General features: G+C 40.4%; 1 protein-coding gene across 2 annotated transcripts in view; it reads left to right on the top strand.

Moving 5' to 3' along the window:
• Positions 1 to 1,515: 1,515 nt before the first annotated feature.
• Positions 1,516 to 19,761, top strand: part of sh3pxd2b (SH3 and PX domains 2B) — a 37,882-nt gene continuing 19,636 nt past the window's right edge. For both annotated transcript variants that reach the window (XM_070843890.1, XM_070843891.1), the window contains exons 1-3: positions 1,516 to 1,587; positions 4,695 to 4,775; positions 13,845 to 13,920. In XM_070843890.1, the coding sequence (XP_070699991.1) occupies positions 1,516 to 1,587; positions 4,695 to 4,775; positions 13,845 to 13,920 (229 nt within the window). The remainder of the gene's footprint in view (positions 1,588 to 4,694; positions 4,776 to 13,844; positions 13,921 to 19,761) is intronic.

Genomic DNA, 19,761 nt, shown 5'->3' on the forward strand with positions numbered 1-19,761 from the left:
TATTAAAAGATTACAATTAAATGTAAAACAACAGACTGCAACATAAGCCTGATATTAATAGCCACAAAATTATTATACTTACGAAGCACTTTTCGGAGACTAAAATAGCACACTTCCATTTTAACCCATTTTAATCCCAGCTTTTAATCATCTCATGACTGTGAACGAGACATTAACCACATACACACTGCTGATATCATGGGATGTAGTCTCGGTTCCTCTTTCAGCCCCCCTAACCCTAACCCCCCCCATAAGAAAAAATATATGTTCTTGTGTAGCATAAAGGGACTACAAGTTGCATTTTATTGTGCAACCATGTGTTGTAGAATGACAAAGTAAATACACCTTGAACCTAAAGTTTTTCTGGTTTCCACCATCACTAGGAGCAGTTGATGGCCACAGCACAGACCCAACTGTTAACAGGAAACCTGTGGTGGATCATGTGCAAGAAGGCCTGAATGACAAAATGTATCCATAATTCCCATAAATACATTGTGGCTATACAATCATTATGAAACTGTTTCTTTCAAACTGACTAACAGTGGGTGCTAAAAACACCAAAACGGATCCGGACACTTCTAGGCGGTTTTATTCAAAAAGCCCAGAATCAAAAATTCACCCCAAAGGGCTTTACAATCTATAGCAGTGATACCTACCAGGGTGACATGTTAAAAAGATATAACTTACAGTTTGATTAAAAACACAACTTATGCATATATGCTACAGCCATAACACCTGAACACCACAGGTAGGAGTGAATGAACTAACATTAGCTAATTTCCATAAATAACCATAAATTAAGTTGTTTTTTTTAAATCCCTACCTAAGTCTCATGAGTATGACACGTTTAAGTGCTGCCCCAAAGATGTCCAATAATACTTTTTTTTTTTCTTTCTTTATCATCACATAGATGTCACTCTCAGGATCCGTATGCAGATCATTGACATTAAAGGTGTCTGATCAAAATCCTTCACACCCACTGACGTTAATACAGCTTTAAGTGTATGGATTGAACCCGTGGCTGAGTGATCCTGCAGCCTGTGGTTTGCTCAGGCTGCTGGAGGGTTGGTCCGTGGAGCTTTACGGAGCTCGGCCCAGTTGCTCAAATGGGAGTGGGCGAGCTGGGATAGGCTGGGAGTTTGGTTGGAGCCGTCAGCGGGACGGGACTAGGCGCAAGAAGAAGTGTGTGTGTGGAGGAGGGGGGGGGAGGCAGCTGGCGAAGAACCGACAGACTAGGCTGTTAACTTCTGGCCTGAATGTTGGGGCAGGAAATTTGACGTAGACGGCTTTACTGGCGGGGGGGGAGACAAAAAAAAAAAAAACCCCAGCATTTGTTGCGTTTAGAGGTCACGGATCTGAGCGGCGCGGATGACAGAGAAGCGTCGCCGTGCAAACTTTCTCAGCCGGGTTTGATCGCTCGTGAAAACCCAACCGGGGGAATTCAGATTTTCTCTTTCTTCTTTCTTTCTTTCTTTTTTTTTTTTTTTTTAACGGCGTCGCGAAGAAGAGGACATCATGCCACGGCGCACCGTGCAAGATGTTACTGTGCAAGACGTCCAGAAGCGGAGAAATCCGAATAAACACTACGTAAGCCTCATTTAATTCTAACACACAGCGTCGGCGCCTTGCTGCGGAGATAGATCGAGGTTATTCGGCGGTTCGTCTCCCCTTTTTTTTCCCTGCCGGGTAATGTAAAAACAAAGAGAGTGTCAAATTACAGCTCACCAAGCCAGCCGACATGGACAGTTCGACTTGTTCGGACTCTTTAGACCAATCCTGGTTTCATTATTGGCACCAGAAGCAGTGGAGAAACAGATTTGTCAGATCTCAACAACCCATTCAGTGAACTAAAGACAGTAAAGCCTTTAGTTTGACAGCTCCACAGTTAGTCTAGTTTAAGTTATCCCCTGCTGTTTTTTTTTTATCTTTTCTGGTTGGCATTGATCTTATTGTTGAATCAGACTGTTGGGAACAATGTTGAATGAATCAAGTCTTAGTTTAAGTCTGAGATTTAACCAGCAACTTTTTTTTTTTCTTTTTCTTTCACTCCTTTTAGAGGAATTGCGGTCAGAAGCCTGTTGTTGTTGTTTTTATGTGTGTCATTAAGGAGCATTCAGATGAATCTGACTCATGTGACCAGTCCCTGAGTCTGCATACCTTCAAGTTGACCATCAGCAACTCGGTATCACATGTGTGTGTATATAGGGTTTGTATTATTACTGCCAGAATCTGCAGTCTTAACAAAAGTGCCCACTGCTTTTCATGCCACTCGTGCCATTGCAGAGGAAACGTATTAAAGAGGTGAATCGGTCCAGTCCACAAACCATCCAAATGAATCTCCATGAGGATAGATTTCCCAGCTTTGTCATGCCTCAGGCTCTCCGGTTCACTCAGAAAAAGAAAAAAAAACCTACGCACAGGCGCAGGGAAAGAGGAAGTATAACTAACAGGGTTTCTACGGTCATCACAGTGGTTACAAAGCTGTGTTTGAACAAGGGAATAGGCCTCAACATTACGTTCCATATGCCATGTGGCATTTGTAGTTTTATGGCTTTGGTTTTGTAGTGCAGTACTTATGTAGTTTTCATTTATGCTACTTTTACAGCTTTATTTAAATCAAACATGTCTGCTTTTAGCCAAATATACTGATAGCTCAACTATTTCACACTGAATAGGCCCAATTCTGCATTCTTCAGTTGATGGAGACGTTAAAAGCGATAACATCCTGATCTCCGTAAGAGCTGTCAGGTGATGCTGCCATTAACTCATTAACGGTGCCTCTCTATCGCTGTGCAGTACCTGAGCCAATTTAGGAGATCTGCTCCAATCCCATTACCGTGTGTGGGGCCGGAGAAAAGTGGGAGGAGAGGAACAGTCAATGTGTGGATACTTCTCCTGTTCCAGCTACAGTTCCCCACACGCACTGCAAAGCTTGTGTGGGTGACAAGAATGTCAGAAATACAAAAAGACCCATTGCTCGCTTCTCTGCAATTCATAAACAATAGAGCTTTCATGGGGCTCGCCTGAAAGCGAGTGGGTGAATTTGTCTGCATAAGTGCACACAGTCGGCTTAAAGTAACACATATGACATCATAGGATCTAGAGGGCCAACAGTGAGCTGCCAAAGCCTTAGCAGGTGTTCGTGTTAGTTCCGTGTACATGGTGTGTTGGTTTGCATCCATCTATGTGTGAAAATGAAGCCTGGGTTGAGGGACAAACAGACCTTCTACCGCTGTGAGTGTTAGTGGTCAAGGACGTAGAGTTCTTGAGGTCCTGTGTCTTATCCATCTGTCTGTTTTCTCTGTGGTGCAGCCCATGTTGCTCTGTTCCTCTGGTGCTCCCTCTGCACACACAGGGCCCAACACCTTGAATCTCCCACAACCCCGGAGGTGTGATTTATAGTAGAAAAAGCAGCTTATAGCTCCATTGTATATGAGAGTTGAGCCTCTCCTGGAGGGAGAAAAAAATACCTGGAAAAGTGCATTCTTAACAGACTTGCTGATAGGAGGGCATTTTATTGCCAGTGTTAACGTTTCATTGACTAGATAAGCGTTATAGCCAACATTATAGCTTTCCCTTTCTTCCCCACAGCTATGGCATCAGCCTCCTTTGCCATTGTAGGTGGTGTGCTTTAGAGAGCTCATTTGTCTCCATTATTTTTATAGACTGTATCACAAAGCCCATCACACACCTTTTTGCTTATAAAGGTTCTCCTTAATTGTTAAAAATGTAGTGAAAAACAGTTGGCCAAAGACAGTACCCTCAAAAAGTGCCCATGCGATAGACGGCCCTCCATTGGTTTAAGTGTATACACACAAGCTCTGAATTTAGAATGAATATATTATTATTTTGGGGTACCTGTTTTTATTTAATGAAGACAGCCTCCCTGCTGGCCCTTACAGCTCCTGTAGTCGGTCCATCTGACGTTAGTGCCCTGGAAGGGAGGCCAGAGAAGGTCCGGGAGCATGGCCAACAGCATTCAGCCAGACAAAGCAACCCACCAGGGAGTTTCCAATCACCTCCCTGCTTCTCCCCTCTTCTTCTCCTCCAGAGGACCAAATAAAGAACTGTGTCCGTTCTGCAGTGACTAGGCTGGTTAGCTTTGTGGTGTTTTACTGTCAATATCAGGCTGGTGGAGTACGCAGCCGCTCATGTACAAGAAGTAAAGTTTTAAGTTGACTTAGTGCCACACATGATGTATCATTGACAGGGATGCATCTCTGTATTCTAATGGTGGTTCTAGACTCGTACGTCTAGAATGTGACGTTATGGAAGGTTTTAAAACCAACATGTGAGCCAGTGTTTCCACTGCTGAGATCTGTGTGGCTGTACCTGCCACCACAAAGCTGCCATTTTGAAAAGACAGTGCAGTCAAATCTGCTGCTTCTTTACAGGATAATGATTTCGTCTTCAGCGGGAAGTGACTCAAATGGACAGGGAATTGGAATAATCGGTTACCCCTGTTGCGTTCATGTAAACGGATGATAACAGTGTCTGCTGCTGATGTTGCCTGACAAGCACGCTGTCTGCGTTTCCTCATGCTGCCCTGTCTGAGAGTCACAGCACTGCCAATTACTGGCACTGTGAGTCAGGAGTGATGCCAGAGGGACTTTGGATCATCAAGTGGTAGACAATAATGGCTGTTTGTTATTTTTTTTAGGTGTTACAATTATTTTTGTCTTTTGCTTTTCCAGGTTTACATCATCAAAGTGTCCTGGAGTGATGGCAGTACAGAAAGTATTTACAGGCGCTACAGCAAGTTCTTCGACCTGCAGGTGAGTTAAGCGCGCGAGTGTGCGTGTTTTAGTGGACAAGACGAGCAAAGGTCCGGAAGTGAATGGGAAGTACTCTCCCCCCACACACACACACAACACTGTCATACTGTAGACGCAGTACACGTAGCTAAGCTCCCCCTGCTCCACCCATATGACACTGGTAATTATATTGTGCGAGAGGAGTCGGAAAATGTCCCAATGAAGTTAATAGAGGACAGTGATGAATGTGACGACCGCACTGATGACCACAGAAATGTCTGATTCATTCTTGAGCGTCATGCTGGCAGTGTGTGTGTTGCACAAGGAGGGAATCTCATTAGTATCCTACTTTCCCTTCCTCTTTCAAAGGTAATGGATCTGGGGCCCTGGCCACGTCTGAGCTTAGAGAGCAAGGACTCCAGGAAACCCAGAAAAGCAACGTCTTTTAATGATCACACAGTCGATTCAGGGGAAGCATACGGTCAACTCTAATTGGATTAAATTCCTTTTAATTGATTAGGATGGGTAAAGCATGAGCAATAAAGAAAGAATTACAATGCCCCACTAAGGTTTTTCTGAGGCTGCAAATACAATGTTAACCAGAAGTATGTAAACTATTTCACTAATAATTCCATTACTTTGACTTGAGCTTTCAAACGCCGCCAACAGTTTTATCGTAAATCAGTTCATATCAAACTCTTAACCTTTTTTTTTTTTTTAATCGTAGCAACTTTCTGTTGTTGAGGCCATGTATAGTCCATGTATAGCTTGATGAACAACAGTTCAAAACTCCTGGACAAGCACAGACCCCATCTGTCTTTCTCATTGATTACTAGGATCAATATTGACACATATAATAACGTTACATTTCATAAAAGAGACAACAAAGATGGCTGATCTGTAGGAACGTATGCAGTGAAGATCTATACCACAATAAGTTGACACATTTAACTTTTTTGTTGTAAATATTCTGGACTTTTGGACTGGAATTAATGCTACATGAAGGATTGAATATCTGTCATTGGTTTATTTAGCAGTTCTCAGTTAGACATAGAATCCGGACTATTTATTTTATGTTTTTAAAATTGCAACTAAAGTAAATCGAGATCACTGAGGTTATATTATTGGTAATTCAGTACATTTAGGTTCACCATCCAGCCGTAGAAGTGCTTTGCTTTTGATGTTTCTGACTCAAGAATAAGGCCCTTTTTGACTTTGCGAGTGGTTTGACTAAGTGAGAGGAGAGGATTGCGAACCCTTCAAATATCAATGAGAGGGGAGTTTTCTTTCCAGTAAAAGCTGAAAAGTGAGCTCTGAAAGCCAGAGATCTTAGCAGTGGATAAGGTAATTGCTGTATCAGAATTAATTAATGGCTGCACATGTTGTCAGTTGTGTGCTTTGTGTGCATGTGTGTCGTGGTGGAAGCAAACGATCTCTCCCGTTGCCTCTTTTTAAAACATGCACAAATATTGATAAATCGCATAGTTAACTATGACTGGTAATTTTCAACAACTCATTCCATGTTTATTTCATACATACTTCAGCATATTGACAGCACAAATTGCTAGTTCATCTACTGCATCACTAAAGACCTACAGCATCGGATCAATGCCATTGAATCATAGCATACATGAGATATTTTCAGCAGGGACATTCCCCGCTGGTGCTCACCCCTGCCATGCCATTCAGCTGCTTCCTGCTGTGTTGACAGCCTGTGGGTGGGCTCTCAGTGGTGAGGGAGATGTAGATAAACCCAGCTGGAGAGATTACAAGCCAATCTCTTATCTGCTGTTAGGTTTGGCATTGATATCTTCTAAGCCACCTTGAGGCTGTGGTATTTGTTACAGAAAAATGGCAAGGTAGATTGCTCAAAATCTGATCGGGTCCATGATGATAAAGAGATTATACATGTTTTACTTGCCATTATTGTTTGTAGAATTTATTTAAGTTGCTTTTTGTGGTCTTTAAAGGTCATTTGATCATTTTGATCTGCTACAAAATGAGCTATGATGAGGAATAAGACAGGGGTTTGACATCATCCCAGGTGCCCAGCCAGGATGGTGACATAGAGCTGAGTCATTTAACTTCCCATTTCTTCATTTCCTGTCATCCTCCTTTTTTCTATTTTTTTTTACCTTTTCCCATCTGCAATTGCTCATCTCTCATTTTATGGCTTGATGCTGTTATCCGTACTAGAACCGAGAAAACATAATACAGTTTAAAAAAAAAAAAAAAAAGAGGGAAAAAAACTCATGAAGGTGTTTCTTGCTATTTCAAAGCCTCAGATCCAGACAGGAAAGATTTTTCACCACATCCTGTCAACACAGCTGGCCCAAGCAGCGGATGTCCTAGTTCAACCAAGCTGCTTTGGTGCCATGCGCTTTGTAAATGTTTTTTCTGTTTTTCTCACTCTGTTTGAGTGTGATAATTGTGAACAAAAGTAGACTGATCTGTTGCTTCAAAGAGATGGAAAGATGGCAATGATTTTTTTGCCATGGGGCCATCCTAGTCGCTTTGCAATTTTATTTCCATGTCACTAAGAACAGTTTCCATGCTGCACACGTGTCCGCTCAACTTTACAAGCTTGTGCTTCTAGCATTCATAGCCGCTTTGGATACAGGATTCAGTTTAGTTTTAAAGCTGTAGGGAAAAAAATCCACATGGCTACTTATTGACAGACTAAAGGAATCTTTTGTCAGGAAACATCAACTATTTTGACAAAAATGATTAAATGCAAATGTCTTTTGAAGATGAACTATTAGTTGAGACTGTTTTCCTCATGATTCAGTGAAAATGATACAGAGGACCAAACTTCTGAACCTGTACATCACCATTGCACTCTTTTTTTCTTAAATTTCTTACTCATATGTGTTTATTTATGACTGCTGTGGGTGGCAGTGTATTCTAAGCAGCATGGCCCAGGCTCATAGAAAGCCAACACTAAAATGGGACCTCTGTTTTTCTGGCTCCTTAACAATTTGCTGTCATTGAACTGTCTTGACTGAGATTGGCCAGCATGATTCTCAGTTGTCTGTCAAAGGGCAAGCCTTGATTGGAATTAGTCACGTCTTAGGGAAATGGCCTATTGTCGCTAGCATAATTATTGATAGATGACAGGCACAAAGGAACCCACTTGCTATTCCCGTCACATGCATGTCTCCCCTTAAAGTGTCAAGAAACCAAAAAAGAAACTATCTGCTGGAGCTATAAAATACCATAAGACGCTTGGGAAGTTGTGCTTCACATCTTGTGATAGACTGGTGACCTGTCCAGGGTGTAAACTGCCACTTGTCCGGACCATGCTGGTCTGACATTCAGCTACTGTTTATATTACGGTAGCCACCATTATCCCAGCAACAGATTCAGACACTTAATAGAATACTGTTATTTTATTCATACTGGATCTGGAAGAGCCACTTTATTTCTGTGTACTTGAGAAACACAGAGCCTCAACCAGACCCTTGGGTGCTGTTGTCAGACTGACCTCTCTGGAGGTCGATATGTAAAAGGAGAATCGTTCCTGTAGGAAGTAGAATTATTACCATAACTTGACTGAACATATAAGGCACCAATATCATCCACGAGTCCTCAGAAATTGGCCTTGGTGTTGACTGTATGATATCATAAGCATATAGTGTGCTAACTAGGCATCTGTATTAATCAGAGTTAGTGTAGTGTTAATATTAAAATGGATGTCATTTACTCACCCATCTATCTATCTGTCCATTAGCTCACAATGGGCTGTCATCCTTCATTTTCCATTACTGTGGGAACGGGGAAAGCAGTCACTGGAAGCACAAAGCATTAAGTTATCTTGGTATCATATTTTGTATGGATTTTACTTCCTAATTTGGAAACAGAGGGCTGCCCTGAATATAGCCATCGATTAAATGAACGTTCCATTTAATTCCAACTACTACACTTGATGATAAGCTTTTGTTGTCATACAGTATAGTATGTTAAACTGTTAATATTGAGAGCCACACCCCACAGATGGACTCTTTGCCCTCACCACTTCATAGGTGAACTCAACAGATCAGCCTTCCGTGTTTCTGTAAAGTGTTGTTTGCTGCAGAGGATTAACATGAATGAATGAATGAATGAATGAATGAATGAATGAATGAATGAATGAATAGTGCTTGAGTGAATAAATCAGAGGGCTTCTGAAACATGCATGTTGAGAGCAGCCATTGTTCGCTGGCCTTTTATACTCTCATTCAAGAGAGTCTATCTACTCCTTTTATTTGAAGGCTGATGATGTGGTTAAAGCGGATATGGACTAGACCAATTATAGCCCCTTGGAAGATTACATCAGAGTAGATTACTCAGAATCTGCAAAATTCTGGTAAAATTTGGCAAAAGTTGGGATGAGTTAAAAGTGAGACTGTGAGAGTTAAAAGACTGGTAATGTGACAATGGAAAGGTTTGTTATTCTTGCCTACACCCCACTAAGTATATTAGTCTTAATGTGGACTGCAATTTTTTTTAATTCTATTTTTTTGAATTATTGGTAATAAAATCAACATTGGCACATTGCATCCCAATTAAGAGGCCGCATGTCGTAAACAGATTTTTAACAGCTTATGCTCAAAGTTTATTCACTCTTTCCATTATTTACTTTCTTGGCAGAATAAAGCCTTCCTGAATGTTGCCTATTATCACAAGAAATGTAGATACCTTCCAAGCATTGTTTGTAATAATCTCTTAATCAGGCTTTGGCCATTCAGAAAATCAGCCCATGAGCAAGTGATAGTCAGTCTGAACTGAAACGTCACTGTATTTCATAACTGAGTTTGGATTTAACTTTTGACAGAGTTTTGAATATTCTGACAACAATAGCATATGTACAGAGGTATAGTACATATCCAAAACTGATGAGTTCACACATTGAAATTAGCATTTTTATTAAGCCATTGTTTAATGTGATAAGTGTGTGATGTCCACAAATTACCATCTACATCTGTCATTGTACAATATATATAGAACTAATGTGGCATGCATTCCCTCCTAACTAAAATGAACTCAGCAGTATATAATTTACAATAACATACTTCAGAATATCCTTGGAAAGTCATGTGGAGGTTGACTGTGCTCTGCCTTAGCCTGTCATCTGTCTGTAGAGCATGAATATTTGATGTCGAGTGCATGATGTAACTGGTATTTGAAAAAGACATCTTTACTCTCTCCAGATGCCATTTCTTGTTTGAGTGGCTCTGATTACAGAGTAGACACTACGTTTAGAGTAGACAAGGAGACTGGGTGTGTCTGCACTCGCAGTCAGACACATGGGAACAATTACAGTGTGTGGGGTATTGGCTCTTCTGTCTTTGTGTCCCTCTGTCTTCCTGTCTCTTTGGCTATGCAATCTCTCTTAAGGTGGTACTGTGCCAATGAGAAAACTCTTAAACTCTTAAAGTAATAAGAGAAATCAAAGACTCTCATTTAAATACATGTATTTTAAGTGACCTTCTATCGCAGAATGAGGTAACACAGTGATTATGATTGAACTGTATGTAGGCGGTGACATTCCTGTGAAAAATCACAGGCGGTGTACAGTAACAGATTATCCATCACCAAGCAGTGGTTGGTCCGAAGAGAGCAGGCAGAGCTAACGCAACACAATCACTCTTCATCTCACTCATGTATGAGGCAGCGTACAGTTGATGAGGCCAAATGAACAAAGAGAAGATCAGTGACAACAGATGATGAAATTTTAAAAACAAATGCAAATCCAAAGAAAAGGAAACAAATCGGACGTTCACATGAAGCTAACAGCCAAATGAATGACATCATACAGGCAGCACTGAAAAGTCTGGAGTCTAAAGTGGACTGACTCACCTATTTCCTTTCTTGCCTTTGAAAACAATAAGGATTCATGGCTCACTTTTTTGCCTCCCTTCTTCTTATTGTTTAAGACATAAAATTTATGCTTAAACTTTTCCAGACTCATCATTTTGTAGATATGCTCATATCTTTAAAGGATTCATGACAATTGATTGCTTGTTATTAATGTTTGGCCACCTGTGCTCATTTTTTAAAGGGTAAAATTAAGGCACTTTGCAGTGGGAGAGATGGTTCAGCTAGTCAAACATCAATAAAGATTTAGAATTAGGATTCCATAGTTCCAATGTCTTTTTTTTTTGTTTTGTTTTTTTCATGCTTGGAGATTTAGGGCTTGTGAAGCTCATTAGAGGGAACTTCTTTGTTTATAGAGTATGTGCTGTAGCACAAAATGGTCAGACTGAAGCAAATGGATATTTGGTAGCACAAGAATTGTGGAAGAGTTGGTGAAGAAATAAAGTGAACAAAGGCCAATAGGGTTTTTCTGCACAGCTGAAGATCTGTTGACATTCATTCACCTGTAAAACATATGTCTTCTTGTATGCTTGAACATATATCATGTGTCTTCCCTTTTCCTGAATGGTGTTTTTCCATCCAGATGTCTGCAGCGACTGTCCAGAAACTGTCAGACTTTTGGCTCCAGTTCCATTGTGGCACTGTTTGATTATATTTTCTCCTAAAATGTAGATTACGTTTTAATTTTTCTTTATTGTTTCAGTCTATTTGCAACCTATCCACAAAACTATCAAGTCTTATCTACTTAACTGATTTGATGCTGTTTTTATGTCACTCATTGTTTTATGGCAACACCTTTTGGCACCCGAAGCAAGTTACAGAAAATACTATTTGGCACGGGTCTCTGCCTTTCCCATAACCTCTCCATCACCTCACCTCGTATTACACACCCTCTGTCTCTCTCCCTTTCTCTTCCCCTTAGGTTTGGCTCAATCCAACTTATTGTTTTTTTGTTGTTGTTTTTTTTCAAATTTACCAGAGGACATTTTGTGACTGCTTTACATGACTTCATTTATACTGTAAAAAAATAAAAATCAAATGATTACACTGGAAAAATATAGCAAAATACCTATCATTGACAGTAACAGGCCATTAATGTACTAATGGCCTGTTACATTTTTTTCATGCATCCTCTATTTGGTGATGTTCATGGTTAATGTTTCATGATCCTCATGTACAAGAAATTGAATTTAAGAGTAGGTAGATTAGAGGAGGCTGACCAGTGACTTAATATTTTGAGTCAGTTTTATTTCATGTTGAAAGCAAACCTGATCCTAGTAGTATCGCCAAACCAAGTGCAAAAGCTTTCTTACTGTCAAATGTCAAAAGTTTATATTTTTGTTGAAACATCTAAGTCCAGAAAAAAAACAGGTACGGGCTCATCCACTCCTACTCTCTTTGTGAGATCTGAAAGCCATTGAGGGTGAATATACCAAAGCACGACCTCAAGGGTGAGCCTTAACATTCAGTGTACGCAGTGCTGCATATCTAGAAATGAGTCAGTGGTTGGGATACAAAACATCCCTGGTTTTGAGATTTGGCAAGACAATTTGTTTTGACCCTCAAATACCTCCAGCACAGCCTTGATTCTTTATTTTATCAGGTTGACATTGAACAGAATATCAGGAACTGTATTAATCACATTAAGTGGTAGCCCTGTCACAGAAGCCAACACACTGGTCAGCTCTGCAAACCGTTTTAATGGTTAACTATTATGTTTTTGTTACTTGGGAGCAGAAGATCACATGATTTGTTGTCACCCTGATTTCAGTTAAAGCTTAACTAACTCTGGAACACCTTCAAGTGAAGAAGTCTACATATGTGACATTTGCTCTTCTCATTTGCCAAAACATTAATTTATACCAAAGTCTTATTAGGTAAAAGTATTAATGGGTAATCTGACTCAGTAGTCCTTGCTTATGTTTCTGATTAGAAGTAATTTTTGCTGGCAACTTTGTGTCAAAAAGAACAATGGATTGAAGTATCAGCAGCTGTATGTCCTGTTTTTGAGAAGTGAATGTAGTTTGGTAATAGGATACCTGTACAGTAAAACATCACTACAATGCTGTTCATCGGTATCAAGTGTTTGCAAGGTTTTCTGATGTAATGCATCCCAGAATTAATGCTTAGGTTCAACTTGTGATTTCATTAATACAACATTCAACTGTGAGGCGGTGCCTGTGGTTAAAACAAAAACCTGCAGAGCCTTTTTTAGCCAGTTCTTTGACACTGCTAATTAAAACAGTATTTAAATAAATAGGCCATCAATTCAAGACATGGTGTAGCCCTTTATATCATCCAGCCAAACTTTGGCTGTTTCTGCAGAGCCATGAAGCACTCACTCCAATCCCCTTAACAATGTTTTTCTGTAGTCAAAGAAGATTTACCTTGGAATGTGAAAGTCTTCTCTTGTTCTCTTGTTTTTGAAGTATTAGATCCTGCAGTCTGAGTGTGTAATGTCAAAGAAAACACTCCTCTCAAACTTCCAATTGAGTCAAGTATTTTTATTCTTTAGATCTTTTGGTTGGTGGTTTCCTATTGTTTTATGTCAAGCACCATGCGAAGATCCATACCTGAAGAAAAAGCGCAGTTCCACTGTCAGAAAAGTGCTTGAGAAAGATGTCATTTTATTGGCCTCAGCTGCACGGAGAATGGAGGACATGAGTGCACACACATGCACACATATACACCATGTATGTATATGTAAACAGCCATATATGTAGAAGCACCTCAATTTCCCCAAGAGTCAATAACAATGGAGACATTAATGGCTGAAATGATGGAACATAACCTGTAGTTTGTTGTGACAGAGACAGAAGTCAGAAAGTAGGAACAAAAGAGAATGAAAATGACTCTTTAGACAAAATTATCTGGAAAAACTAAGAGAAATGGTGATCATCAGGTATAAGGAACCACTGCTCTCTGGCCATTGAAAATTATGGAAGCAGAAATGTTCCACTATGTCAGTGGGGCCTTGCTGCTAACAGCCCCCTTTGCTGCGGCAGCATGTGAAGTAGTGGGGAAAAACCATACCATCTGCTCAGGACATTCCTAATCATTGGCAGGCCTTACTTTATTGGCTGAATTCCTTCTAGGAACTGCTGATTTGTAAAAATGTGAACCTTCCTCTCTAGCTTCAGCTATCCTGTTGTGTGTAATGTTAAGTGCATGTTTACGCATCTGAGTGTAAATGCTTTGTATGCTAATAAATTTAAATCAATTGTGGTGTTTCAGATGGAATTGCTGGATAAATTCCCGGTGGAAGGAGGCCAGAAAGACCCTAAGCGCAGAATCATTCCATTCCTACCAGGTAAGCGTTTAGCACACAAACACACAAGCATTAAACCCCCATGACCTTTGCTCACATACACAAGAACCACTTTATTTTTACTATGATTTCTGATTTGAGTTGAACTATTTTACTTGTTATATATTGAAAATACCTATCTGAGGATTTTGCATCAGTACGTTTTGGGTTTTTGGCAGTTGTTCAATAAATCAAGCAAACTGAAGATGTCTTGGGTTTAAGTAATTGTGACGGGCATTTTTTGTTATTTTATGAAATTACAGACTAAGAGATGATCAATTAATCAAAAAAATACAACAAAAATAATTGTTAAGTCCCACTTGCAGTAAGATGTGAAATATGCATATAACAATACAGTAGTAAGGAACAGTGAACGTATCACTAAATCATTTCCACCTTTATGTATTGTCGTCATCTCATTCCTGCTCCCATTGACTCGTCCATCACAAGCATTTGTTGAGCTGTTGGCTTGGCTTAGCTACACCAGTATCCTGGCTGAATCATCATCTTGTGTAAAACCTGACCCAAAATGATGCTGTCTCTTTTTATTTTCCATTACTTTACTACAAGTACAAGTGGCATTGAAGTGTGTTTGGAATACAGGCTTTCAAATGGTTTGAGATTTAGATCGTGCTGAAAGTAATCCTTTTATAAGAGTTTGGAAGAAAGCCTCACCCAAAGACCCCATCCACATCTCCCCTACCAGGCTTGGAATGAGTGGGGGATAGGACATTTTTTTTTCCTTCTTCTTCTTCTTCTTTTTTTGTGGCCTTGCAGGTCTGGAACTCATTGAGAGAATACACACTTATGCAAACACACACATGCACACATACCCTCAGACTGTTTGATGAACTCTGAGTAGGAGGAGGGGAAGAGGGTTAGAAAAACACTGCTTTTCATGCTATCCCTTACTATCCCTGTATACAGTCAGACAAAACACACTGGCCATGAATACTATTAGAAATTTTCATATAACTTAATGCTTTTACTGTAAACACATGTTTTAGAGAAAATGTAGCATTTCAGGGTCTACTTCCCATGAAGGATCTTTGCTTTGTCTATTCCTGTCTTCCACTAAAGCTCTGAGTTTCGGCAGAGGTTTTCACTTCTCCTGTGTCCGTGCAAGAAAATGACCGTTGAAGTGCCCCTGAGGACGGCATCAAATCCCCAAATGCTCATGTGGAGCTGCTAAGTCACCAGAAGTTAAAGACTGATTGAACTCCACATTGCACTCTCTAGGAATACCACTGTGGAACTGCTTGCCTTTGTGGCGCAATGTTGCTGACAAACATTGTTTATGCTCCGCCTGCAGAAACTGAGGTTGAAGAGATTGACCACTATTAGTCTTAGATCTCAGATCAGGTCATACAACTCTTTGAGATGGATTCCAAGGTAACATTCGCCTGACTTGCAGAAGAATTTTCCTGACAGCCCAGAAAATCCTTCACTTACTGAGCAAAAGTCTGGACTGCCGGCTGAGACCAACCTAACAAGTTACGGAAGTGGTTTCAGTTTGGTTTGTTCAAGGCCTCAAACTGTTTTTACTCCTTTGGTATCTGCACATCAGCAAAGGGGCTTGTCTGCTGGGTTTTTTGGCAGGTCTACACGCAAAAACCTTGGCTGGCGTATCATGTTCCGAGTCCACCATAGAGTTTACCTCTCAGAGGATGTTCCAAAAATTCCAAAACTTGGCCATCTAATTCATACTTAGACTTAGACTCTTATCTCAAAATTGCTTGGTATGTACAGACTATCTATAAGCCATTTGTCATTTGAATACCTCTCATAGTGCTAAATTCCGTTTGAGGTTCGTACATGACATTTAGATAAAAGAAAATGAATTCAATCCGTTGACCCTGGGGCCCTGAATGATGCACTTTAAGGCAATGTCAGAAGGTCAGCCTTTGAAAAAGAGCTGATATGCACAATTATCTAAAGTTGGGGTTGTTGAACTGTGAGTCAAGCCCCAAAATGGAATGTGGGTCTGTTTCTTTAGGGCCCCTGCATGATAAAAGAGGTGATATTCTTTCACGAACTTGGATCCCAGAAGTAGACCGTGAATCTGTAGTTTGGGTTGCCTCTTTTTTCCTGTTTCCTCTTAATGATAGATCAACAGTACATGCTTCTTTTCAGCCACTCTGTTTTCCTGGGGATTTCTCAGCCTGTCATGCTAGGAGGCACAGTGTGTTGGTCGGGTCAAATATGTTTCTGTGGATCTGAATAACACATTCCCCAGTTGGTACTCTGTGAAGGGCAGGAAAACAAAAAAATAACAGAACAGTTGCTATGACATTATTGCTTTTTCCTCAGTCATATCACATTCATCTCTTGTCTGCAGGGGAAAGCAATCACTGCTCTTGTCTATTTGAATGTGGTGTACAAGTAGCAGACTTGTCTTTTTTACGCCCTTAGTCAGCAACTTATCTAAGAACAGAGTAATTACTACACGCACGCAGCTTATTCTTTCATGCTTTAACTTGGAAGCTCCACACATGCCTTGTGGAAGTGTTATGTGGAGCCTTTTGGGGCAAGGGATTTTAGACAAGTTAAGTTTTATGTCTTAGAAGTCAAGTTTTTGAATCAACTTGTTTACTAGTCTCAGGTCTTGAGTCATTCAAGAGTCCACGTCAGCTGATGTCTGGTTAGTAATAGCAAGTTTCATGTACGTTAAGTTTGGCATTCATAACTCTCAAGTCTTGTATAAGCAAGTGTCAAGCCATGTCCAACTTGTGTTAGACAAGCCCAAGTCTTTTGTTTGTAGTAGTAAGTTTCATGTCAAGTTATTCAAGATAAGTCCGATCCAAGCCTCTGGTTGAGGAAAATTGCAAGTTAGTATTTCAGTATCAGTATATCTAAATTCTAACCATAAAATTGACACAGGATTCTAACATTTTTCTTTCAATGCATAGGCCTTATTATCAAAACATGTGTCCATACATTTTTTTTAAGGTCAGCATTCAAAATGTGAATGTTTTTGTGTACTCAAGTCAAGGGAGTCAAGTATCAGAGCAGCCAAATCCAAGAGTTTTCAATTCCTCAGTTTTTTCCAACTGACCAAATTCCATGTTTTAAGCTTAGGTTTTAAGTTACAGCTTAGGCGTTACGTAATGGTTTTAGCTACTCAAAATCCCCTTAAATAGCCAAAATAGGGTGAAAAAACAGGAATAATTCATGTGTGGCAAGTCCACTGATTAAGAGGTGAGCGCTGAGAACAGCTTTCTGTGTGTCTAACAATGACCCTCTCTGTGTTCCCACATCTATCTGTCTCTTCTCTCCATCTACCTCCCTCTCTCTTCCCCAGGAAACAAAAGTTGTTTGATAGCCCTTGGTCACTGCTTGCTCTTAGATTCGCCATAAAATCTACCCTGCCTCAGCCACGGCTTCCAGGCAGCAGCTTTTCTGCCCTCCCTCCTCCCTCCCCAAGCAAGCCCTTTTCTGGGCTGCACCCATGAGCTGCCGTGCATACAGAGTGGGCAGTGTTGAGTCAGTGCTTCTCTCCTGACCCGAGAGCTTTGGAAAACCTTCAAGAAAGCTTTCTGTTTGAGGAGTGACTAGGGGAGGAGAGAAAGAAAGAGACCGAGAGGAGTAGGACTGTAGGCGTCCAGGGTTTGACTTTCAAATCTCTTTAGTTTTTGTGAGCTGTCCAGACGGTGCATCCTTTTGGCTGCCCCGGCAAGATGCTGCCACTTGCCAACACCCTACAGATTTTGAATGTTTTCTTTGACTCTTCATCTAGTTAATTTCATTCTTAATAGTCTCCCCGCAGTCTGTAGTATTATACTGTTCTCCTCTGCACAAATGTGCTGAGAAATTAAGCTGCACACTTTTTATATTTCCCCTTCATTCTTGTTTTATGTAATTATGTTCAACATGTGAAACTTAGGAACATATAAGGTTGTATTTACTCTGGCATAGGATAGTGTCAGAGTAAGGATCTTTGGTGACTTGTATAGAAAGGGTTTATTGTGCAGTCCATCCAATAACTGTCAAGATTTCATTCTGACCTGAAAATTGTAACCTTCTGATGGTGTTAGATAAAATGGCAGGGGATCATCACATAAGTCATTAGAATACATTGTCTGGGAATCATTAATGTCTGTTCCACTTTTTTTGCCAATCCATCAAGTAGATTGAGCTAACCAAATCATTCTTTGGATATCTTGAATATCTGTTCCAAATTTCATAGCAATCCACCCAATAGTTGTAAAAACTTTCTACTCGAATTCAAAATTGTCAATGTCGTGTTGGCAGGAGATGAAAAATCAGTGGATTCATCTTCTGGAGACTATGAATGTCTGTACAAAATCCATCCAGTAGTTGTTGATTTTACTCCGGCATGGCCAAATAAACACCACAGTGGTGCGGTCCAATGTCCAAAGACGTGCATTTTTAATGTTAATTGGTGAGTCTAAATTTCCTGCAGGAGTGAATGCGAGTTTGAATGATTGTCTGTCTCTATGTGTCACCTGGCCAATCACAACAGAAGTTCCTTAACAAAGGCCACAAGAATAGGAGCTGCAGGAACACCGATTATTTTGAAGATCTAAGTCGTGTGTTTGTGGCCAAATCACAGTGGTTCACACCAACCAGCATAAGCTTCAGGTGGGCCTTAGGTGTATGGCAGCGAGAAGAAACAACAATGGCGGCTCCTTAAGTGGTTAATGCAGATGCTGTTAAAGCATCAGAGTATTTTGTCACTGAAAGAAGATCAAAGCATGGCACTTTTCTGTCCCGACTGGCTTCACCAAGAGTTTTATCCACGTCATATGCGTTGTTGAATGGGCTGTTGGGTTGAAGTGACCCATTGTAAGACAGTGATAGACAGATGGTTCATCCATTTAATTTTTGGAACGTGCCTGCACCCTTACGAATAATTTCTGGCTCTATGTAACAAATCATCTGCCATGTCAGGTTAAAGAGGAAGTGTCATGAATATGATTTCCTATGTTTTGCTCCATTGCCTTGCACCTGAGTCAACTAATGTGTTACTCTCAGAGATTGGATGGTTGGATAAAGTACAGAGGTGGGGGCCTTCTGGAGGTTTGGTGTTGGTGGTTGTGGTTAATGTGTAAAATGTGTGAGATCTGAGGTCTTTTGAGGAAGTCTCTCCAGCTATACACTCACCAGTCAACATCTATTTCCTTTTTTCTGATATACCATTAGTTTTGATTTACAAGATGAGCAGTAACACTTAAGCATAAATATTCACATTAAGACACTGTGATGATCACAAATTGTCACTGTGTGCCTGTGTCTATATTTTCATCAATATCTAATTCACTCACTCACTCACACAAAACAAACACTTGTGATTTTGAGCTGTAGGCACCAGGGGAACACAATCGCCATTTTTAGTAACATGGACAGAACAGTGGAGCTGTAGGGGGGTTGACTGCTCAGCAGTGATCTCCTGTGAGATAGTCATGTCCCAGCAAGTCTCTAAACAAATACCACAATCCTGTAATGGAGGTGATACAGTAACTTCTCAAAACATGTTTTTGTGTTTAGGATCTTGTTACAGCCTTGACTTCCTGCCCAGTTTATATGTTTGCATTAGATCTGTCTGAGTGAGTTAACTGGAGAAACTTCAGCAGCTAAAACAAGGAGAAAGTCTATGCTGGCACTGAAATTCCCCGCACGCCATTAAGCTTTTTAAAAGGCCTATTTGCAGCCATTTCTTGTTATTGTTATGGCGACCCACCTCGTCTATGCCGGTGGTTATTTGTGCCTGGAGATAAGAGCGGGCAAGTAGCATTTCAGCTGTCAGGCAGACATAATTTGCTTTCCCAAAATCATTTATTCATGACTTTTAAAGGCCAGCTATTCACCTAGCTCCTTACCCAC

Source organism: Pempheris klunzingeri, chromosome 14, assembly GCF_042242105.1.
Source record: "Pempheris klunzingeri isolate RE-2024b chromosome 14, fPemKlu1.hap1, whole genome shotgun sequence".
NCBI lineage: Eukaryota > Metazoa > Chordata > Actinopteri > Acropomatiformes > Pempheridae > Pempheris > Pempheris klunzingeri.